Genomic DNA, 17,363 nt, shown 5'->3' with positions numbered 1-17,363 from the left:
AAATGAAAGACAGGTCAAACTGCTAAATGAACTCATTTCAACTAAGTCCTACTGTTATACTGTCATATTTGTGGTGTACTCATGTACCTGGTCAAGTTTCTTCTATTAAGTACCACAAAACCCAGTTTTCTGTGTACCTGATAACATAGCTCAGCCAGTTGAGGAGATTCTCGCACTGCCACTGGGCCTGTTCTCCCTTCCGTTCCTTTCTCCAAGATGTTTAGGATGGCGTGAAGGCATGTCCGAGGGCAACCTAACACTCCTACATTAAACCAAAAAGAAATTCAACTTTTCTTTTAGAATTTCTGCATTAAAATCTTAGATTGCCTTTTCAAAAGTTAAATTCTGTAAATATATGCTGTACTGTAAACACTCTTTCAAATACTGATATGGAAAATTGATAAAGGCTGATTCTCTATAGCTCAGTTTGTCCAGTTTGTTCTAAGCCCTAAGGACTGACCCATCCATCACCTTACCTTTCATACACTTTTTCTTTGAATGAATTATCCCATGAGCCCAGAATGCAATAAATGACCCCTGGGATACACAAATATGGATGGAAAGAAATGCCTTTATGTCTTAGGCTATACCTGGATCTTGTAGATTTGTAGTACTGACAGGTTTCTTCAATTCAAAGCCCAACAAGTAGAGAGCAAGATTGGGTGGATTGCATTCCAGAGAGGTAATGAGAAGATTCAAGATGTGGATTCTTGTTTCATAACGAATTGCAACTAATTTCTTTTCAAGATCTGACCCTTAATGCAGAAATCACAAAACAATGGAAAAATAACATAAGTCAAATAAAAAATACAAAACTTGTATTCCAAATCTCCATGTTTTCTTTAGATCATTTGCCTGATTATCTATCACATTCGTTTCAGATTTATTTAAAGAGAATCCTAAAAACCTTATAAATTTACAAGATGAGTACCCTTTATCTGAAATGTATGGGACTAGAAGTGCTTCAGATTTCAGATTTTTTGAATTTTAGAATATTTGCATTATACAGGTTGAGCATCCCTAATCCAAAAATTCAAAATCCAAAATGAACCAATGAGCATTTCCTTTGACAGTCAAGTCTGTGGTGCTCAAAAGGTTTCAGATTTTATTCTGAACTTTGTATTCTCAACCTGTATTCTAGCAAATTCTCAATTTCTCTTACACCATCACTAAACAGTTAACAATTACAAATGCTTTCTTTAAATTAAGCATATATAAAAAGTAAAAGAATGCATGTATGCACATTAATCTAACGCATACCCTCTTCCAGACGTACAAATTCTTCTGCATCTTCACAATCCAAACACTCCACAAATCCAGCCATTAGTTTCTGACTTATACTCTGAAGTAACATGAAGGTAAAAAATGACAAATTACTACAGGTTTCTAAATATTAGAAAAACTGTGATTGATATATGTATAAACATTCATCCATAAAGAAAAATAGGCAAATCTGCTTAGGTATTTACATTTTAGTTACATTTTTAATAGAAAACTCAGTTCCTTAAGTTGCCATAATTTAGCTCTCCATAAAAATAATTAAAGAAACAAAAGTTTTATAAATTTATTGATTTCAAAACTTGCTTCCTAATTTTCCTTCCCAAAGAATCAAGCTAGTTAAAAAAAAAAATCACATGAAACTGCTGTTTACTGAGCTCTTCATTATACAGTCAATGTTTTGAGATCTTAACTAAAACGTAAAATAAAATTTTCATCTTCTCTCTTTAGAAATGTATTACTTATCACTCGTTTTCTATTTCTGAGCTGATTTTGCCTTTAATAATCTAGGAGGATGTTAAATCAGTAATAATAATTTACACCAAAATCAACCAAAAAAAATCAGCACATCAAAAACCTATAGCATCCCCTGATTATCACATGGTTTCATAAACCTCATCCGTAAGCCACAGATGAGATTTACACTTATAGTGGTTCTCATGATGGGTGGTACCACCACTCCAAAGGGAACTTAGAAATAAGTGGAGTCATTTAAGTAATCACAACTAGAGGTTACTACTGACAGATAGTAGTATCTAGGGATACTAAAGGTACTAGATGTGAGGGACTATAACACAAAAGAAGATCTATGCCATCAACATGCCAGAAAAGTCCTTATTTCAAAATAGGGACTCTATGAAGGACTACACAACAAAATCCTTCAACGAGGCCAGGCACGGTGGCTCACGCCTGTAATCCCAGCACTTTGGGAGGCCGAGGTGGGCACACTGCTTGAGCTCTAGAATTCAAGACCAGCCTGGGCAACATGGTAAAATCTTGTCTCTACAAAAAAATACAAAAAAACTAGCTGGGTGTGGTGGCATGCGCCTGTAGGATCGCTTGAGCCTGGGGGCAGAGGCTGCAGTGAGCTGAGATTGTGCCACTGCACTCCAGCCTGGGTGACAGAGCGAGTTCCTGTATCAAAAGAAGAAAAATAAAAATTCTTCAACTAGCTAAAACAGTGACTGCCAACATAAAAACAATGGGATGAAATGTTCATAAAGAAAAAAAGCAGATTCAGCAATTGTAGGTATTCAGTGAACAGAACTATTATAAAATGAATAAAAAGAGGAACTCCTAAAAACACTCTGCAGTGTTATCAAATGAAGTGACACACAGGTGGATCACAAGAAAACCAGTGAAGTAGACAACTTACAACAACGAGATATTCAGAACTGCAGAGGCTCACTTAGAACACAGGCAACTGACAGGTCGGGAGCAGTAAACAAACAAGTTACAGCAAACCTAATAATTTTAAACGTGCCTAGAGTAGCAGTGGTTGTGTTAGGCTATATAGTCACATACTATAATATATGCAGTAACACTGCGAATAGCATCATCTTCAAAGATAAGTTATAGCCAAGTTTGTGGGTAGGTTTTCACCCATCCTATAGAAATATACTTACTCTTAATGAATTTTTCCACAACCAAGAATATGATACCTCTATAGACACTATAACTTTCATATATAGTCAAAATGCACAATGCACCAAAAAATAACAATAGCAACAAAATCAGTTACCTGGTCATGTGTGAAATCTCCAACCAACTTTATCTGAATATTAGAGTTGCAAGAGATACAACAGAGGATCTTGGCACTTTCAAAAGCCAATTCTGGATTAGTATTGCCATGATACAAGTATCTTTAAAAAAAGAAAACATTTGAGGAACAGCGATAAAATTTTTGGTGTCTCACTATTCCCAATAAAGAAAATTTAGAACCAGGGCTTCCCCTGCCCATACAGCACTTTGAGGTAAATTAGAAAAAGTTGTCCCCTTCTAAACAGATGCAGTCTGTTAGGGGTCGAATCATGTCCTTGGCCCCAAAATCCTTATGTAAAGTCTGGCTAACCCAGTGACCTTATTTGAAAGTAGGGTCTTTGCATACATAGTCAAAGTTCAGACGAGGTCATTAAGGAGGGCCCTAATAAAATATGACTGGTGTCCTCATAAAAAGGGTAAATTCAGACACAAACATACACACACAGGGAAAATGCCATGCGGCACTGAAAGCAGAGATTGGGGTGATGCTTCTACAAGCCATGGCATATTAAACCACCAGAAAGCTCAAGTTTTCTGTGCCAAGTTTGCTTCCTGTCCAGCCCCATCCTCCAAACACCTAGTTTCCCTACAGGAGACAGACAATATTGTCATTTTCGACTTAGAGATTTCGGTTGGGCACGGTGGCTCACACCTGTAATCCTGTAATCCCACCACTTTGGGAGGCTGAGGTGGGCAGATTGCTTGAGGTCAGAAGTTTGAGACCAGACTGGCCAATATGGTGAAAGCCCATCTCTACTAAAAATACAAAAATTAGCTGGGTGTGGAGGTGCACATCTATAGTCCCAGATACCTGGGAGGCTGAGGTGGGAGAATCACCTGAGCCTGGGAGGTGAAGATTACAGTGAGCCAAGATTGCAGCACTGCACTCCAGTCTGGGTGACAGAGCGAAATTCTGTCTCCAAAAAAAAAAAAAAAAAGACTTGGATTTTTAGAACATGGAAGAAATTGTAAGGTTCAGAGTAATTAACATCAGGGTAGCTAGAGAAGGCAAGAGTAAAATGAGGCCAGGCGCAGTGGCTCACGCTTATAATCCCAGCACTTTGGGAGGCTGAGGCTGGCGGATCATGAGGTCAGGAGTTCGAGACCAGCCTGACCAACATGGTGAAACCCCGTCTCTACTAAAAATACAAAAATTAGCCGAGCATGGTGGTGCTCACCTGTAATCCCAGCTACTCAGGAGGCTGAGGCAGGAGAATCACTTCAACTCAGGAGGCAGAGGTTGCAGTGAGCTGAGATCATGCTACTGCACTCCAGCCTGGGCGACAGAGCGAGACTCTGTCTCAAAAAAAAAAAGTAAAATGAGGCAAAAAGAAAAAAAAGTAATGCACTAGATATCTAACCAGATTTGAAAATCAAAGCTAGAATGTCTATCTGTTTATTTCATTTCTCTACCTACAAAGGTAACTTACCTGGCAATGTTTACCACATTATCTGCCTTCTTAGTTCTGGGATTAATTCCCTGCAAAAGCTGTTCTAAAGGAGAGACTATTAGAGCCAGTTGACTTTCTCTTAGAAGGTCCATAAAAAGATTTTCCTTTTGCAGAGTAAGATTGAGAAGTGCAAGGCAATGCTGTACTGCTTTCTCCAGGTGTTTTTTCCCTATCAACCAAAAATAAAGTTAGAAAGTTCTAAATTTATCTTAAAAACTCACAGTCAATTCTTGGGAAAACAAGACAAATGATAAGTTTTAGATTTCCAAATCTAGAGATTTAGACTCTTGTTTCCAACTTTCAGCAGCAAAACCTAGAGACTTAAGCTCTCATTGTTTCAAACTTTCAATTCCAACTTCACAAAACCATTCATCTAGGCAAGTTACTGTTATTTTGCAATCCAGAATACTTCCATGGAATGGATTCTCAAGTCACTTCTCCTTTATCGTTTCCCTTATTGTTTAGAGCAATGGTTCTCAATGGGGTGACTGAGCCCCAAGGGACATTTGACAATGTCTGGAGGCACTTCTAGTTATCATAACTGGAAATGTGCTACTGGCATCCAGCTTACAATACACAGGACATCATCCACAACAAAGAATTATTCAGCTCAAACTGTCAATGGTGCCAAAATTGAGAAACTCTGATCTAAAGTAAGACAAAATCATTGTGGAAAATAAAGCAGAAAACAGAAACAAGGATCACCCATAATCTTACTGACCAAATTTAAAACTGTGGCCTGATTTTTCTTATAGTTTCTTACCTGTATATTCTGACTATACAGTTATTGTTCATATGTTTAGAATCTCTTTTCTCATTTTGATCATACCCACATTAAGTAAAGGTAATATAGCATCATGGTAAAAAGCATGAGCTCTGGAGCCAAACTGACTAGGTTCAAATCCCAGTTCCCACATTTGCTAGGGAAAGCCAGTGTAACTTCTTTGTATTTCAGCTTCTTTATTTTTTAAATGAAAACAATAAGATCTAACATATTTTTGAATAGATTGAATGCATTAATATATGCGATGTGCTTTTAAAAGAGCCAAATACATAGTAAGCACTCAATAAATAATAATTAGTGGTAATAATAACAAGTAAAATGTATTGACCACTATGTATCAGGCACTATAGTAAATGCTTTTAAAAATATTATGGGGGGATGGCCGGGCGCGGTGGCTCAAGCCTGTAATCCCAGCACTTTGGGAGGCCGAGACGGGCGGATCACGAGGTCAGGAGATCGAGACCATCCTGGCTAACACAGTGAAACCCCGTCTCTACTAAAAAAAATACAAAAAACTAGCTGGGCGAGGTGGCGGGCGCCTGTAGTCCCAGCTACTTGGGAGGCTGAGGCAGGAGAATGGCGTGAACCTGGGAGGCGGAGCTTGCAGTGAGCTGAGATCCGGCCACTGCACTCCAGCCTGGGCTGCAGAGCGAGACTCCGTCTCAAAAAAAAAAAAAAAATTATGGGGAGGGAGGGGGGGCGATGGACAAAAAAGTATTTTAAAGTTGGGGATGTTAAAGATGTTAAAATGATAGAAAGATCATTTCACTTACAAAAGACCCTGCAGTGAAACACAGTTACACTGAGAATCTCTCTGTACTTTAGTCTGTTTTTACTTACAATACACTCTCGTTTAAATGATTCATTGAAAACACCACTTCAGATACAGAGAGAGAATCTTACAGGGAAAAATGACCTCAAGAGATCATCTATTTCAAATTCTCAGTTTACAAAAGATGAAAACATCAAAACTGTTTGCAAGACATGAAGACTTTTAAGTATATACCAGGAAAGGGGGCATAGGTGTCAAGCTGCTTAACTCCTTCTTCCAGTAAACTGAGAGCAAGCTCCAACATTGGTGACTCATTCAGCAGATGATACATCAGACTAAATCCAGGTGGCTTATAGGCTATGATTTCTTCTCCTAAATAGAACATAACATTTTCCAAGAGATGATGGGTTAGTATTTTTGTCACACCCTTGATTTATAAGAAATGTATGAGACTTATAAATTAGATGGCATCTAAATAGATAAAGGCAAGTTTCAATTTAGAAACACAACAGTAATTCTCCTAAGGGCGAATCTGCATGAAGCAATTAGTCAACTATTCTGTTAACTCATTAAAGAAACTGTAATGCAGTGTTCTTGATCTTCCATTCAATAATTTTTTCTCTTGAACAGAAAAATTAAAATGATCAAAACAATGAAACAAAAGATTAAATTCTAATTTAAAAGTATAATTTTAAATTTATGTATCACATAGTCATAATTTATAAATTATAAATAATTGATACCTTATTTGAAAGTGACAGAATTAAATTACCTTGTAGTTCCACAAACTGGTCTACAAAATCTTCAAGCTGAGGCTCATAATCTCTGAGCAATTTATAAAACACCTCCAAAACCACCTCAGCAACTTCCCACTATAGAAAGATACAAATATGTCAACAACAATAAAACAGACCAAGGTGGTGGCCTTGCAAGGCTTTTCCCTCTTTGCCCTTCTTTTGCCAGTAAATGAGTGAAGTTTCTTATCTACTTTATTCACTTAGGCTAAGCAATATAGAAATCCCAATTCATGTTGCTTTATTTTGCTAAAAGATAATGAATTGGCTCATTTTCAAGGTAAAATATTTTGAATTCATTATTCTTAAAGATATATTTTTATAGGAGATGTTTGGAATTCATTAATACATTGACAACATTTAGTATCTAGTCATATTCAATTTATAATTAAACATCAAATTTGGACACTTTTCAAGTGCCAAATATTTCACATTTTCTCTAAGATGCTCGGCTGCATGGAAACTGAGAAATCATCTCATCTAAACTCCTTATAAGTGAAGCAAGTGAAGCTCAAAGCAGTGAATGAATTCCCCAAGACCATAAAGTCTGGCAGCAAACAGGCTGAAAGTCGAGCCCAGGCCTTCTCGTTCTTAGACCAGGGTTCCATCCATGGCTATAGTCAAAGAAGGTAAGAAGACACAATCACTGGTAGGCTTGCCCCAAATAATCCCATTATCGCCTTCTTGTTCAAAATGTATTTAAAAGCTATGTACCAGTAAAGAAAAATACCTATGCCAAAAAAATTATATACAACCGCATAGCCAGTAAAATTAAAACTTTGCTTAAAAACTCCACTACATAGAATTTTAATAAGACTGTGCTGGTCATTGTAGACAGGGTGGTTTTTTGAATTACTATTTTAAAATTATTATTTCCACTGCACATTAATTGTATCAAGGCTGAGTTAAAAAATGGGACTATAAAGTGACTTTTTCATTATTTTTATATTATTCACTGTTTTGCACTTTCCAAAATGTTCAAAAAAATTTATTTAAATAAAAAAGGCATATTACCACATAATAATGGATTTAGGACTGGTAAACATACTGATTACCTCTAACACCTTGTTATTTATCTCAATCCAAAGCACTGTTTGTGTGAGCAGCTAGTGTCCTAAAATAGTCATATAAATTAGATCTTAAGAACACTTTCAAGTAAAACAAATTCACAACATTGAGGGAAAATTTTTTAGAGTAAGTAGGGGTGGACTGAAATGAATGGCAGCTAGGGAAAAGCAGCAACACTTGAAGTGTGGCTCTGCATGGGTGAAAAGTGATGGCATCTGGAGAGAATATGGCTGACTAATGCTCTAAACACTCAGATCACAATGATCTTTTTAAGAAAAAGCATGTAAGACATTTAAAACAACTGTAAAAAAAGTACCAGAACATTTTGATGAAATGAGTGCTGTAATTATCAGCACTCATTATTCATCTGAAATGACTTTATTCATGAGGCATGGTTGCTGTGATTGTTTTCTTCCCATCAGGAAATATATGTCAACAAGGTTGTTCTAGAGCTTAAGTAAAATTTATACTCCATCTCAGTGTTCATTTTTACAACCTGGCAAGCCAAAATGCTAATGCAATTGACAAAAAAAAGAACTTAAATTATTTGTGTCTAAATATCAAAAACAAGCTATATCCAATGACAGGTCAGTGAAGAAACTATGCTAGATACAAGTAATAGGTTTTATGTAGTCACTAAAAAGACTATTTTCTTTTCTTTTTTTTTTTTTGAGACAGAGTCTTGCTCTGTCACCCAGGCTGGAATGCAGTGGTGTGGTCTCGGCTCACTGCCAGCTCCGCATCCCGGGTTCACACCATTCTCCTGCCTCAGTTTCCTGAGTAGCTGAGACTACAGGCGCCCGCCACCATTCCCGGCTAATTTTTTTGTATTTTTAGTAGAGACAGGGTTTCACCGTGTTAGCCAGGATGGTATTGATCTCCTGACCTTGTGATCCACCCGCCTTGGCCTCCCAAAGTGCTGGGATTACAGGTGTGAGCCACCGCACCCAGCCTAAAAAGACTATTTTCAAAGAATATCCTAGGATATGAAAAAAAATCCCCATGATGCTAAGTCGACAAAAAAGAAACACAAAGTAATATAACTAATTATCTCAAATGTTAATTAAGTGTACAGGCATTAAAAAAAAGACTAAAAGTAGTTATTCTTCCCTTGGCAACAAAATTAAGGATGGTATCATTTCTTCATATACATATATACACACACACACATATATATACACACACACATACATATAAATATATATATATATATATTTTTTTTCAGATGGAGTCTCGCTCTGCTGCCCAGGCTGGAGTGCAGTGGCATGATCTCGGCTCACTGCAACCTCTGCCTCCCTGGTTGAAGCAATTATCCTGCCTCAGCCTCCCAAGTGGCTGGGATTATAGCTGTGCGCCACCATGCCTAGCTAATTTTTGTACTTTTGTAGAGACAGCGTTTCACCAGTTTGGTCAGGCTGGTCTGGAACTCCTGACCTCAAGTGATCTACCCGTCTCGGTCTCTCAAAGTGCTGGAATTACAGGCGTAAGCCACTGTACCTGGCCTTTTTCTTATATTTTTTGTATTTTCCTAATTTCTCCAAATTTGCATTAACTAAATTATGTTTATCATCATTAATACAACACAAAAAAACCCAACAGGGTCAAAAACAGCCAACTACCAAAATAAAGCAGAAATGTTCCTATAAGATACAACCAAGAGTATTATTTAAGGTTAATAAACAGTATTATAGACTAACGTGAATTACATCAGAACCTAGAAGAGTCTCTTACATAGCTTAGTGGTTATGAGCTTGGATCTGGAATCAGAGTCCTAGGTTCAAATCCTGGTCCTGGACCTTAGGCAAGTTCCTTAACCTTGCTAAGCCTCCATCTGTAAAACGGGAATATTAAATAGTACCTGCCTCATGGTAATATTGGAATTATATAAAATGATATATATAAGCTCACTGGTTAGTGTCTTGCAACTAGAGCAAATGTGTCATAAAGATCAGTGCTCTCTCAGCCTCTATCCATGGCAGACATGCCTAATGGATTACAATACTCCTTCCCCCTAAGCCAATACTCCACAATCCAGTGCCACTAATCAATAGAAACTGGTGTGCAAGTTTAAACTTATTTCAATCCCTAACCTAAACCATTCCAATTAGCAGTAGTAGTGTGTTTCCAACAAATGTGACATTTTTTGTTCCATTTCAGTCAAAAAGGATCTGAATATGAACTCCTATCGATTAGATTAATGATGACTAATGTCAGTGCTTGGGTTTTCATGATCAAATTTATTTTTTAGTGCACATAAACTAATCAGACCATAGATATTTCAAAATAAAGACTGTGAATTTTACCCCCTTTCAAAAGCTAACATGAATTTAGCACCGTATACTTCTGATAAAAGAAAAGCAGGAAATGCATAAGGAGATAAAAGTTTTTCTCTGAACATAACCTTTTCAGCTGCTCTCCGGTAAGCTCTCGTACGGAATCGTAGAAACACAGAGTCTCTAAGGAACTGCAAATAAGGGTCAAAGCCAGGGGGCCGCAGTCCAGCACCCAAATTAGAAGGAAATGAGCTCTCCACCAGGGTACTAATGAGCTGGCAAAAGGCCCGAGTCAACGGGTACTCTTCACACCGGGATTCTATTTCATTTAGTTCAACCTTCCAAATAAAAAGAAAGAAAACTTGGTAATAAAAACTATTAGCTATGAAGTGCAGAGTATTATGCAGACATTAACTTATTAATAGTGCTAACTCACACCAAAAGACATAACAGATATTTCTGTTTTTCATTTAGAGGAAAAGATAAAAAAGTACTACATGAATCCAGATGAGTCAGATGGAAGAACTCCAAATTCCCACTTATTGTCCCCAAACTTGAATTAAAAACAGAAATCTTTAAAGTTTCTTTTAAAAGAGAGGGAGAATTAGAGAGAAAAGAAAACAATTCTCATTTCAGGTTGACTCAAGTAATCTAATTAAATTGAGTTAAAATCAAGAACTTTCCATTTGGATGGCTGCCATGTAACATCCTTTTCTAACTCTCAAACACTAAATATTTTGGTTCCTTTTATTAAAAGTTTCATCTCTATTTCAACACTGATTAGAAAACCCTTCAAATAAAAATACATTAAATTTGAAAATTATGGAAACATAAAAGGGTAAGAATGATTCATAGACTTCTTATCATTACATGCATGAATGAATTAGCATTTAAACTAAAAGGAAAACTTTACCTCAATACCAATAGCTTGCCTCTGGCTTGGAATCCTCACAGTCTGCAGTATCTTAAAATAGTAAGAAGTAGATGTCAGAAGCACTCCTTATTCATCAATGAATATTAGTGGCTTTGCAATATAATATTCACATATCCCACTGGACCCACAGATCTCACAACGTCCATTAAAAAGACAATCAATTAGTCCCTGGATGGACTTTCGTTAGCAGTTCTGTCAGGTTGCGATAGAACTTTTGACTGCCTGGGGTTCTAAAAATTGGTAGTTTCTAAGAACACACAAGACATTTTTCCAGCAAATTTCCTCTCAGATATTCTAGGAAATGAATCTTTAAAAAGGATTTATGGGATGAAATCTCACCAGTGTTCAAGATATTGGACTGTTAACTAATCCTACTGATGGCACAAAAAACCCAAAAAGTAAACTTCTTTTTCTCTTTCCTTTTTTTTTTTTCTTTTGAGACAGAGTCTCGCTCTGTCGGCCAGGCTGGAGTACAGTGGCATGATCTCAGCTCACTGCAACCGCCGTCTCCTGGGCTCAAGCAATTCTCCTGCCTCAGCTTCCCAAGTAGCTGGGACTACAGGCATGTGTCACCATACCCAGTTAATTTTTTTTTTTTTTGTACTTTTAGTAGAGACAAGGTTTCACCATGTTGGCCAGGCTGGTCTCAAACTTCTGACCTCAGGTGATCCGCCCGCCTTGGCCTCCCAAAGTGCTGGGATTACAGGTGTGAGTCACTGCGCCCAGCCAATAAACTTCTTAAGAACGGGTTTGTTAAAGGAGGCTGAAGTTTTGACTTAAGATGTTCTGTCCAGACCTTGATATGGGCCTAAGTAGTTTATGGTATAATAAATAATGCTGCTGTCATGATACTTTACTTTCTTGCAAATCAAAAGTATACTAATTAGGTAGAATCCTTTAAAAACAATAGTGTTGCTCTAAGGATACAAATGTCTAAACCCAATCACATTTGATTTCAGGTGTAAAGAAGCACTAAGCCTGTAAGACACTAGTAAGTATTGGTACACTCAGGAATCAAAAGGTGAAGTATCAATAGTAAGCCAAAAGTTACTCAGCCTCTCAGCAAACCCCAACTCCGTTAATTATTATGTTAACAAAGTATCAATAACATCTTCAGGATACATATGTTAGAAAATAATCTAGAGTACTTCACTGCTTCAAAATGGTTGCTTCCGGCTGGGCATGGTGGCTCATGCCTGTAATCCCAGCACTTTGGGAGGCCAAGGCAGGCAGATCACCTGAGGTCAGGAGTTCAAGACCAGCCTAACCAACATGGAGAAACCCCGTGTCTACTAAAAATACAAAATTAGCCAGGTGTGGTGGTGCATGCCTGTAATCCCAGCTACTCGGGAGGCTGAGGCAGGAGAATCGCTTGAACCCAGGAGGCGGAGGTTGCAGTGAGCCGAGATCACACCATTGCACTCCAGCCTGGGCAACAAGAGCAAAACTCCATCTTAAAAAAAAAAATTTTTGCTTCTATGAATAATGAGTTAGAATCTCAGACTCTCTTAAGTTGTATTACTTCCAAGACAGATATAATCCCACCTAACCATTTTCCTAGAGATACGTCTATAAAGCGCATCTGTATTTTCCTTTTTTATTTTATCACATATAAAATAATTATACCTGATAGAAAATTTTTAACGGAGCTTATCTTTAGAGAAAAGAATGTTAACAATTTTGAAGTTAAGGAGACTTCAAACATTATATCATCCATTTACTTCCCCATATCAGCATAGGTACATTCCCTCAGGGTACGGAAGTCAAAAAATCAAACTGTAACATTCCCTTTCTGCCCAAAGTTAAGATTATGGTCCTGGAAATAAACCTTCATAAACACCAATAAAAAGTATTCTAAATGCTGTTAAAATTTCTCTGCAGGTTAGGTGTGGTGGTTCACACCTGTAATCCCAGCACTTTGGGAGGCCAAGGAGGGCAGATCACTTGAAGCCAGGAGTTCAAGACCAGCCTGGACAACATGACAAAACGCCATCTCTACTAAAAATACAAAAATTAGCAGGGCATGGTAGCGCAAGCCTGTAATCCCAGCTACTTAGGAGGCTGAGGCACAAGAATCACTTGAATCCGGGAGGTGGAAGCTGCAGTGAGCTGAGATCACACAACTGCACTCACTCCATCCTTGCCAACAGAGCGAGACCCTGTCTTTAAAAAAAAAAAAAAAAAAAAATTATGTGCAAACTTGACAGTTACACCTGCCCTTTAATGGAAAAACAACCCCAGTGACCATGTAGCTATATAGAGATACTTCACTCTTCTGGTACAGGGCAGGAAAGAGCAGATAAGAAAAACAAACATTCCCCACATTTAATGAGTGCAGGTGACTTGTGAGGGCTTACATCAGCCTGGTTTAAAGACAGAGTGGAGGAATTCTGTCCATCTAGTAATATCTTATAGACATTGAAAAATAAGGTCTTCAGAGAGGTACAGTACATGAAGAACCAATCTCTGGTAATCTAGTGAAGTTATCAACCAATCTAAGAAAAAACCCAAGTCTATTAGTTTCTATTGCTATGCTCAGTCCCTAAACCGTAACTCTAGTGGGGATGTTCATGATGTACTATAAATTCCAATCGAATGCTCTTGCTTCTACGGTATTATCAAGCCCAACTTTCCACATTGGGATAATATAAATATGGGACTTCAGAGCCCTACCTGAGTGTATTCCAATGACTGCCAGAGGGAAGCAGCAATTTCAGGAGATTTTCCAAAAGCTGCGAGTGTCTTCAGTAGCTCAGCTTTTAGGACAGGGGGAATACTGCATTGGAGGAGTCCCAGAATCACCACAACAGGGGTCCACTGAGGGTGTTCACAGAGTGCCAAGCGAGCATTTTCACTCTAAGAATTGACACAAAAAGAACAAGACTTCCCATTTTTAAAAGTTAAGAAAATGACCAGCAATCATCTAAATTGCTATCATTTATACTGAGTCCTCATAGGTTTAATATATACTAAAACAAAAATAAGCCTATCATTTATGTTTGAAGTCTACCAACACATCAAATCAGGTCACTCATTCATTCAAAGTAAAAAACTGGAGGAGAAATAGACTTTGTAGAATTACTTTTGCAGTTCCAAGTATGAGAAATAATACAAAGATAAACGGTCTGCAAGGGTTGGATAAATCTTACCTAGGCATCTTAAATCCTTTCTGGAACAATATATTATACTGCAATATAAAGTATGAATGAAAAAAAATCTTGTCCTTTTCTCGAAAATATGGAGATATACAGTATCAAGTATCATAACTTTTTTTCATTTTTCGTTGATATGTAATAACTATATATATTTACAGGGTACAGTCATATTTTGATACATGTATACAATATGTAATGATCAAATCAAGGTAATTAGGATACCCATCATCTAACATTTCTCATTTCTTTGTGTTGGGAACATTCAAAATCTTCTCTTCTGGCTTTTGAACATATACAATGAATTACTGCTAGTTATATTCACCCTGTAGTGCCACAGAACACTAGAACTTTCTTCTTCTCTATGTGTTACTTTGTATGTTAACTAACCCTTCCCTATCCTCCCCTCCCATCTCCATTTTAATTCAGTGAGAAATAGTTAATAACTGACATTTTGATGCCTAATAATGTTAAGTACTATTAGAAAAGCCAAAAACTTAGAAGTTCCTATTCCTACCCTTCAGAGAGAATGTCAGACTATTCTAGTGAACAATAGACATAACTAAAAGATATTTCCGAGTTGGGAAATTACATACAGTCATGAAAATAATGTTTTTTACAAAGATCAATTTGGTAGTGGCAGGTAAAATGGTTTGGCATAAGGAGAGGAAAAATAATTCAGTAAATAACTTTCAATTACAATATTCTTTATGTATACACACATAAATGCACACATACACCTCTACACCTATGCTGGAAACCTAGAAGCATATGCATCCAACAACCAGTTCTAATTTGCCCTTATGACTATTTTCTTTCAGGCTCAGGCTATTATTTTTATACTAAGATTATGCCAATGAGCAGGGCTACCATAACTTACACCCTCTAGAGATCAAAAAACAAAAAACTTAAGGGCAGAATGCTATATATCTATCTACATAGGCTAAGTTTATTACTCTTAAATTAAAAGAAAATGTTTGAGGCTCTTAAAATGCTACTGTGCTAGAATAAAAATAAAATTATGCTGGGGATGAGTTACCTACCCAAGTAATGATGGTAGATGTGAGCTGCAAAAAAGCAATCAATCCATCTTGCTCCTTCTGGGTGATGCCACGGGAAGGAAGGTGACGGTACTGAACGCTATCTGCACTTGGAAGATCCTTCCGAAGGTGTTCATGGTAAAGCATCAAGGAGTGAAAGAAATGTTCCCAGGAAACAGGACTGCCACCTGCTCCCTGAATATTTTCAACTATAAAGAAAAACAGCACAGAATTTTCTTTAAAAAACATCTAAGCATTTGCTGGGAAATGGAGAGAAAATTAATTTAAAACAATAAACTTTTTTGAGACAGGTTCTCACTCTGTCACCCAGGCTGGAGTGCAGTGGGGCAATGTCGGCTCACTGCAACCTCTACTCCCCAGGTTCAAGCAATTCTATCTAAACCTCCCAAGTAGCTGAGCTTACAAGTGTGCACCACAACGCCCTGCTAATTTTTGTCTTTTTGGTAAAGACAGGGTTTCACCATGTTGGCCAGGCTGGTCTCGAACTCCCGACCTCAAGCGATCTGCCTGCCTTGGCCTCCCAAAGTGCTGGGATTACAGGCATGAGCCACTGCACCCAGCCTAAAACCATAAACTTTGTTTGCCTTTGTCTTAGCACAAAGGCAATCTTTGTCCTGGATTAAGTAGTGTGCTGAAAATGGGTTAGAATCCCTCTGTGAGCTAGAACTCTGGATTAATTTTTCCTCTGGATTAACTTTTACTCAAGAAAGGGGCTACTGCCCATGTAAATGAAAGGTAATTTACTTTGGATGTCAGTTACCTACTTCACATCCAGGAGAGTTCTCTGTGCTCTCATGTAACTAACTGTACAGGGCTGCTTTTTTCCACAGAATAATTCGCAAATGTTGAGCTTGAATTCCCAAAGAAAGAGGTAACTACAGTCTTAATATGTGAATTACACTACTCCATTGCCTACCAGGCATCAGAAGCAAAAGCATAGCACACAAGACTGGCAGGCTTGACAAAGTAGTCGTAACACTGGCTTTGGAGCCAAGCCAATTTCAGCTCCCATCACGGCTCCCCAGATAGCTGTGATGTTGGGTAAATTCCTTAACTTCTCTAAACCTCAGTTTCTTCACATATAAAGACAAAAATATCTACCTAACAAAGCAGATGCTTAATTTCTTTTCCCTAACCAAACCAGTCTGATAATCAAATAAGAAAATTGGGAGAGGGTCAAGAGACAAATTCTAAGTACTTAAATTAAGAAAAAAAAAATACAAAGATAAATTAATCAAACTTATAAGGCAAGGGCATATGCTTTCTTTGTGGACCAGATGTGTTACAGAAAATTTTCATACATTAATCTGATTTGTCAAAATGAACTGTATTTTATAAAGGAGAATGGCGAAACTCTCCAATCTGTGAGACCATAATCACAGCATCACTATGCATAAAGCTGTATGCGTGCTTCTTTCACCCTATTGTTATGAAAATAATTTATACCTCTGGTAGAATCTAGTTCAAATACCAATGTTCTTAATAGGTACTGGGATACTGAACTTAAGAGTATAACAGCAAACTTTAACAACATCTACATATTCCTTACCATGACTACTACCATTGACTTTGAGTAGGCTGAAACAGTAGTGGGCACACTGAGGCCCATTGGCCAATCCCTGGAGCATTTTCAAATAAGGAATATAAATAGTTGGAGGCAACAGGTCACCCATTTGCCTAACAAACTTTGACAAGACAACCTGAAAAAGAGAGAAACAAATGGTTTATATAATGTATAGCTTAACTTTAAGGCAACACGGACTAGCTAATAAAGACTACATATAAACTAAAAGTAGTGCTCTGACTTAACCCTCACAACAAATTTAACTGATATTCTATTTATGAAAAATTGTTTCAGCTTGCCGTTAGCAATTTAATGCAATTATAAAATAATATCTTTATGAAATAAAAGTACATTTAAAAAAAAGTGCCTCAATGTCACAAAATATAAGACCACTCAGATTTTTAAAATATAAGACACGTGACATTTACTCATCCAAAACCAACTGGCAATTCAAAGGTACACTTAAAATCT

At 37.3% G+C, this 17,363-nt stretch overlaps 2 protein-coding genes across 3 annotated transcripts in view; both read right to left on the bottom strand.

The window, feature by feature from the left end:
- The window catches only part of LOC144339977 (uncharacterized), a 359,243-nt gene that overhangs the window by 70,859 nt on the left and 271,021 nt on the right, over window positions 1–17,363 (bottom strand). The window lies entirely within an intron of this gene.
- NUP205 (nucleoporin 205) overlaps window positions 1–17,363 on the bottom strand; it is a 93,185-nt gene that overhangs the window by 42,937 nt on the left and 32,885 nt on the right. For both annotated transcript variants that reach the window (XM_028846334.2, XM_015134978.3), the window contains exons 11-22: window positions 16,878–17,028; window positions 15,311–15,516; window positions 13,789–13,971; window positions 11,095–11,145; window positions 10,310–10,519; window positions 6,819–6,918; window positions 6,281–6,418; window positions 4,470–4,659; window positions 3,020–3,140; window positions 1,261–1,342; window positions 591–755; window positions 138–262 (exon numbers count right to left, since the gene is read on the bottom strand). In XM_028846334.2, the coding sequence (XP_028702167.1) occupies window positions 138–262; window positions 591–755; window positions 1,261–1,342; window positions 3,020–3,140; window positions 4,470–4,659; window positions 6,281–6,418; window positions 6,819–6,918; window positions 10,310–10,519; window positions 11,095–11,145; window positions 13,789–13,971; window positions 15,311–15,516; window positions 16,878–17,028 (1,722 nt within the window). The remainder of the gene's footprint in view (window positions 1–137; window positions 263–590; window positions 756–1,260; window positions 1,343–3,019; window positions 3,141–4,469; window positions 4,660–6,280; window positions 6,419–6,818; window positions 6,919–10,309; window positions 10,520–11,094; window positions 11,146–13,788; window positions 13,972–15,310; window positions 15,517–16,877; window positions 17,029–17,363) is intronic.

Source organism: Macaca mulatta, chromosome 3, assembly GCF_049350105.2.
Source record: "Macaca mulatta isolate MMU2019108-1 chromosome 3, T2T-MMU8v2.0, whole genome shotgun sequence".
In the NCBI taxonomy this organism is placed as follows: domain Eukaryota; kingdom Metazoa; phylum Chordata; class Mammalia; order Primates; family Cercopithecidae; genus Macaca; species Macaca mulatta.
Note: the sequence above shows the minus strand (reverse complement) of the source record. Positions and strands in the feature narration are given on the sequence as shown.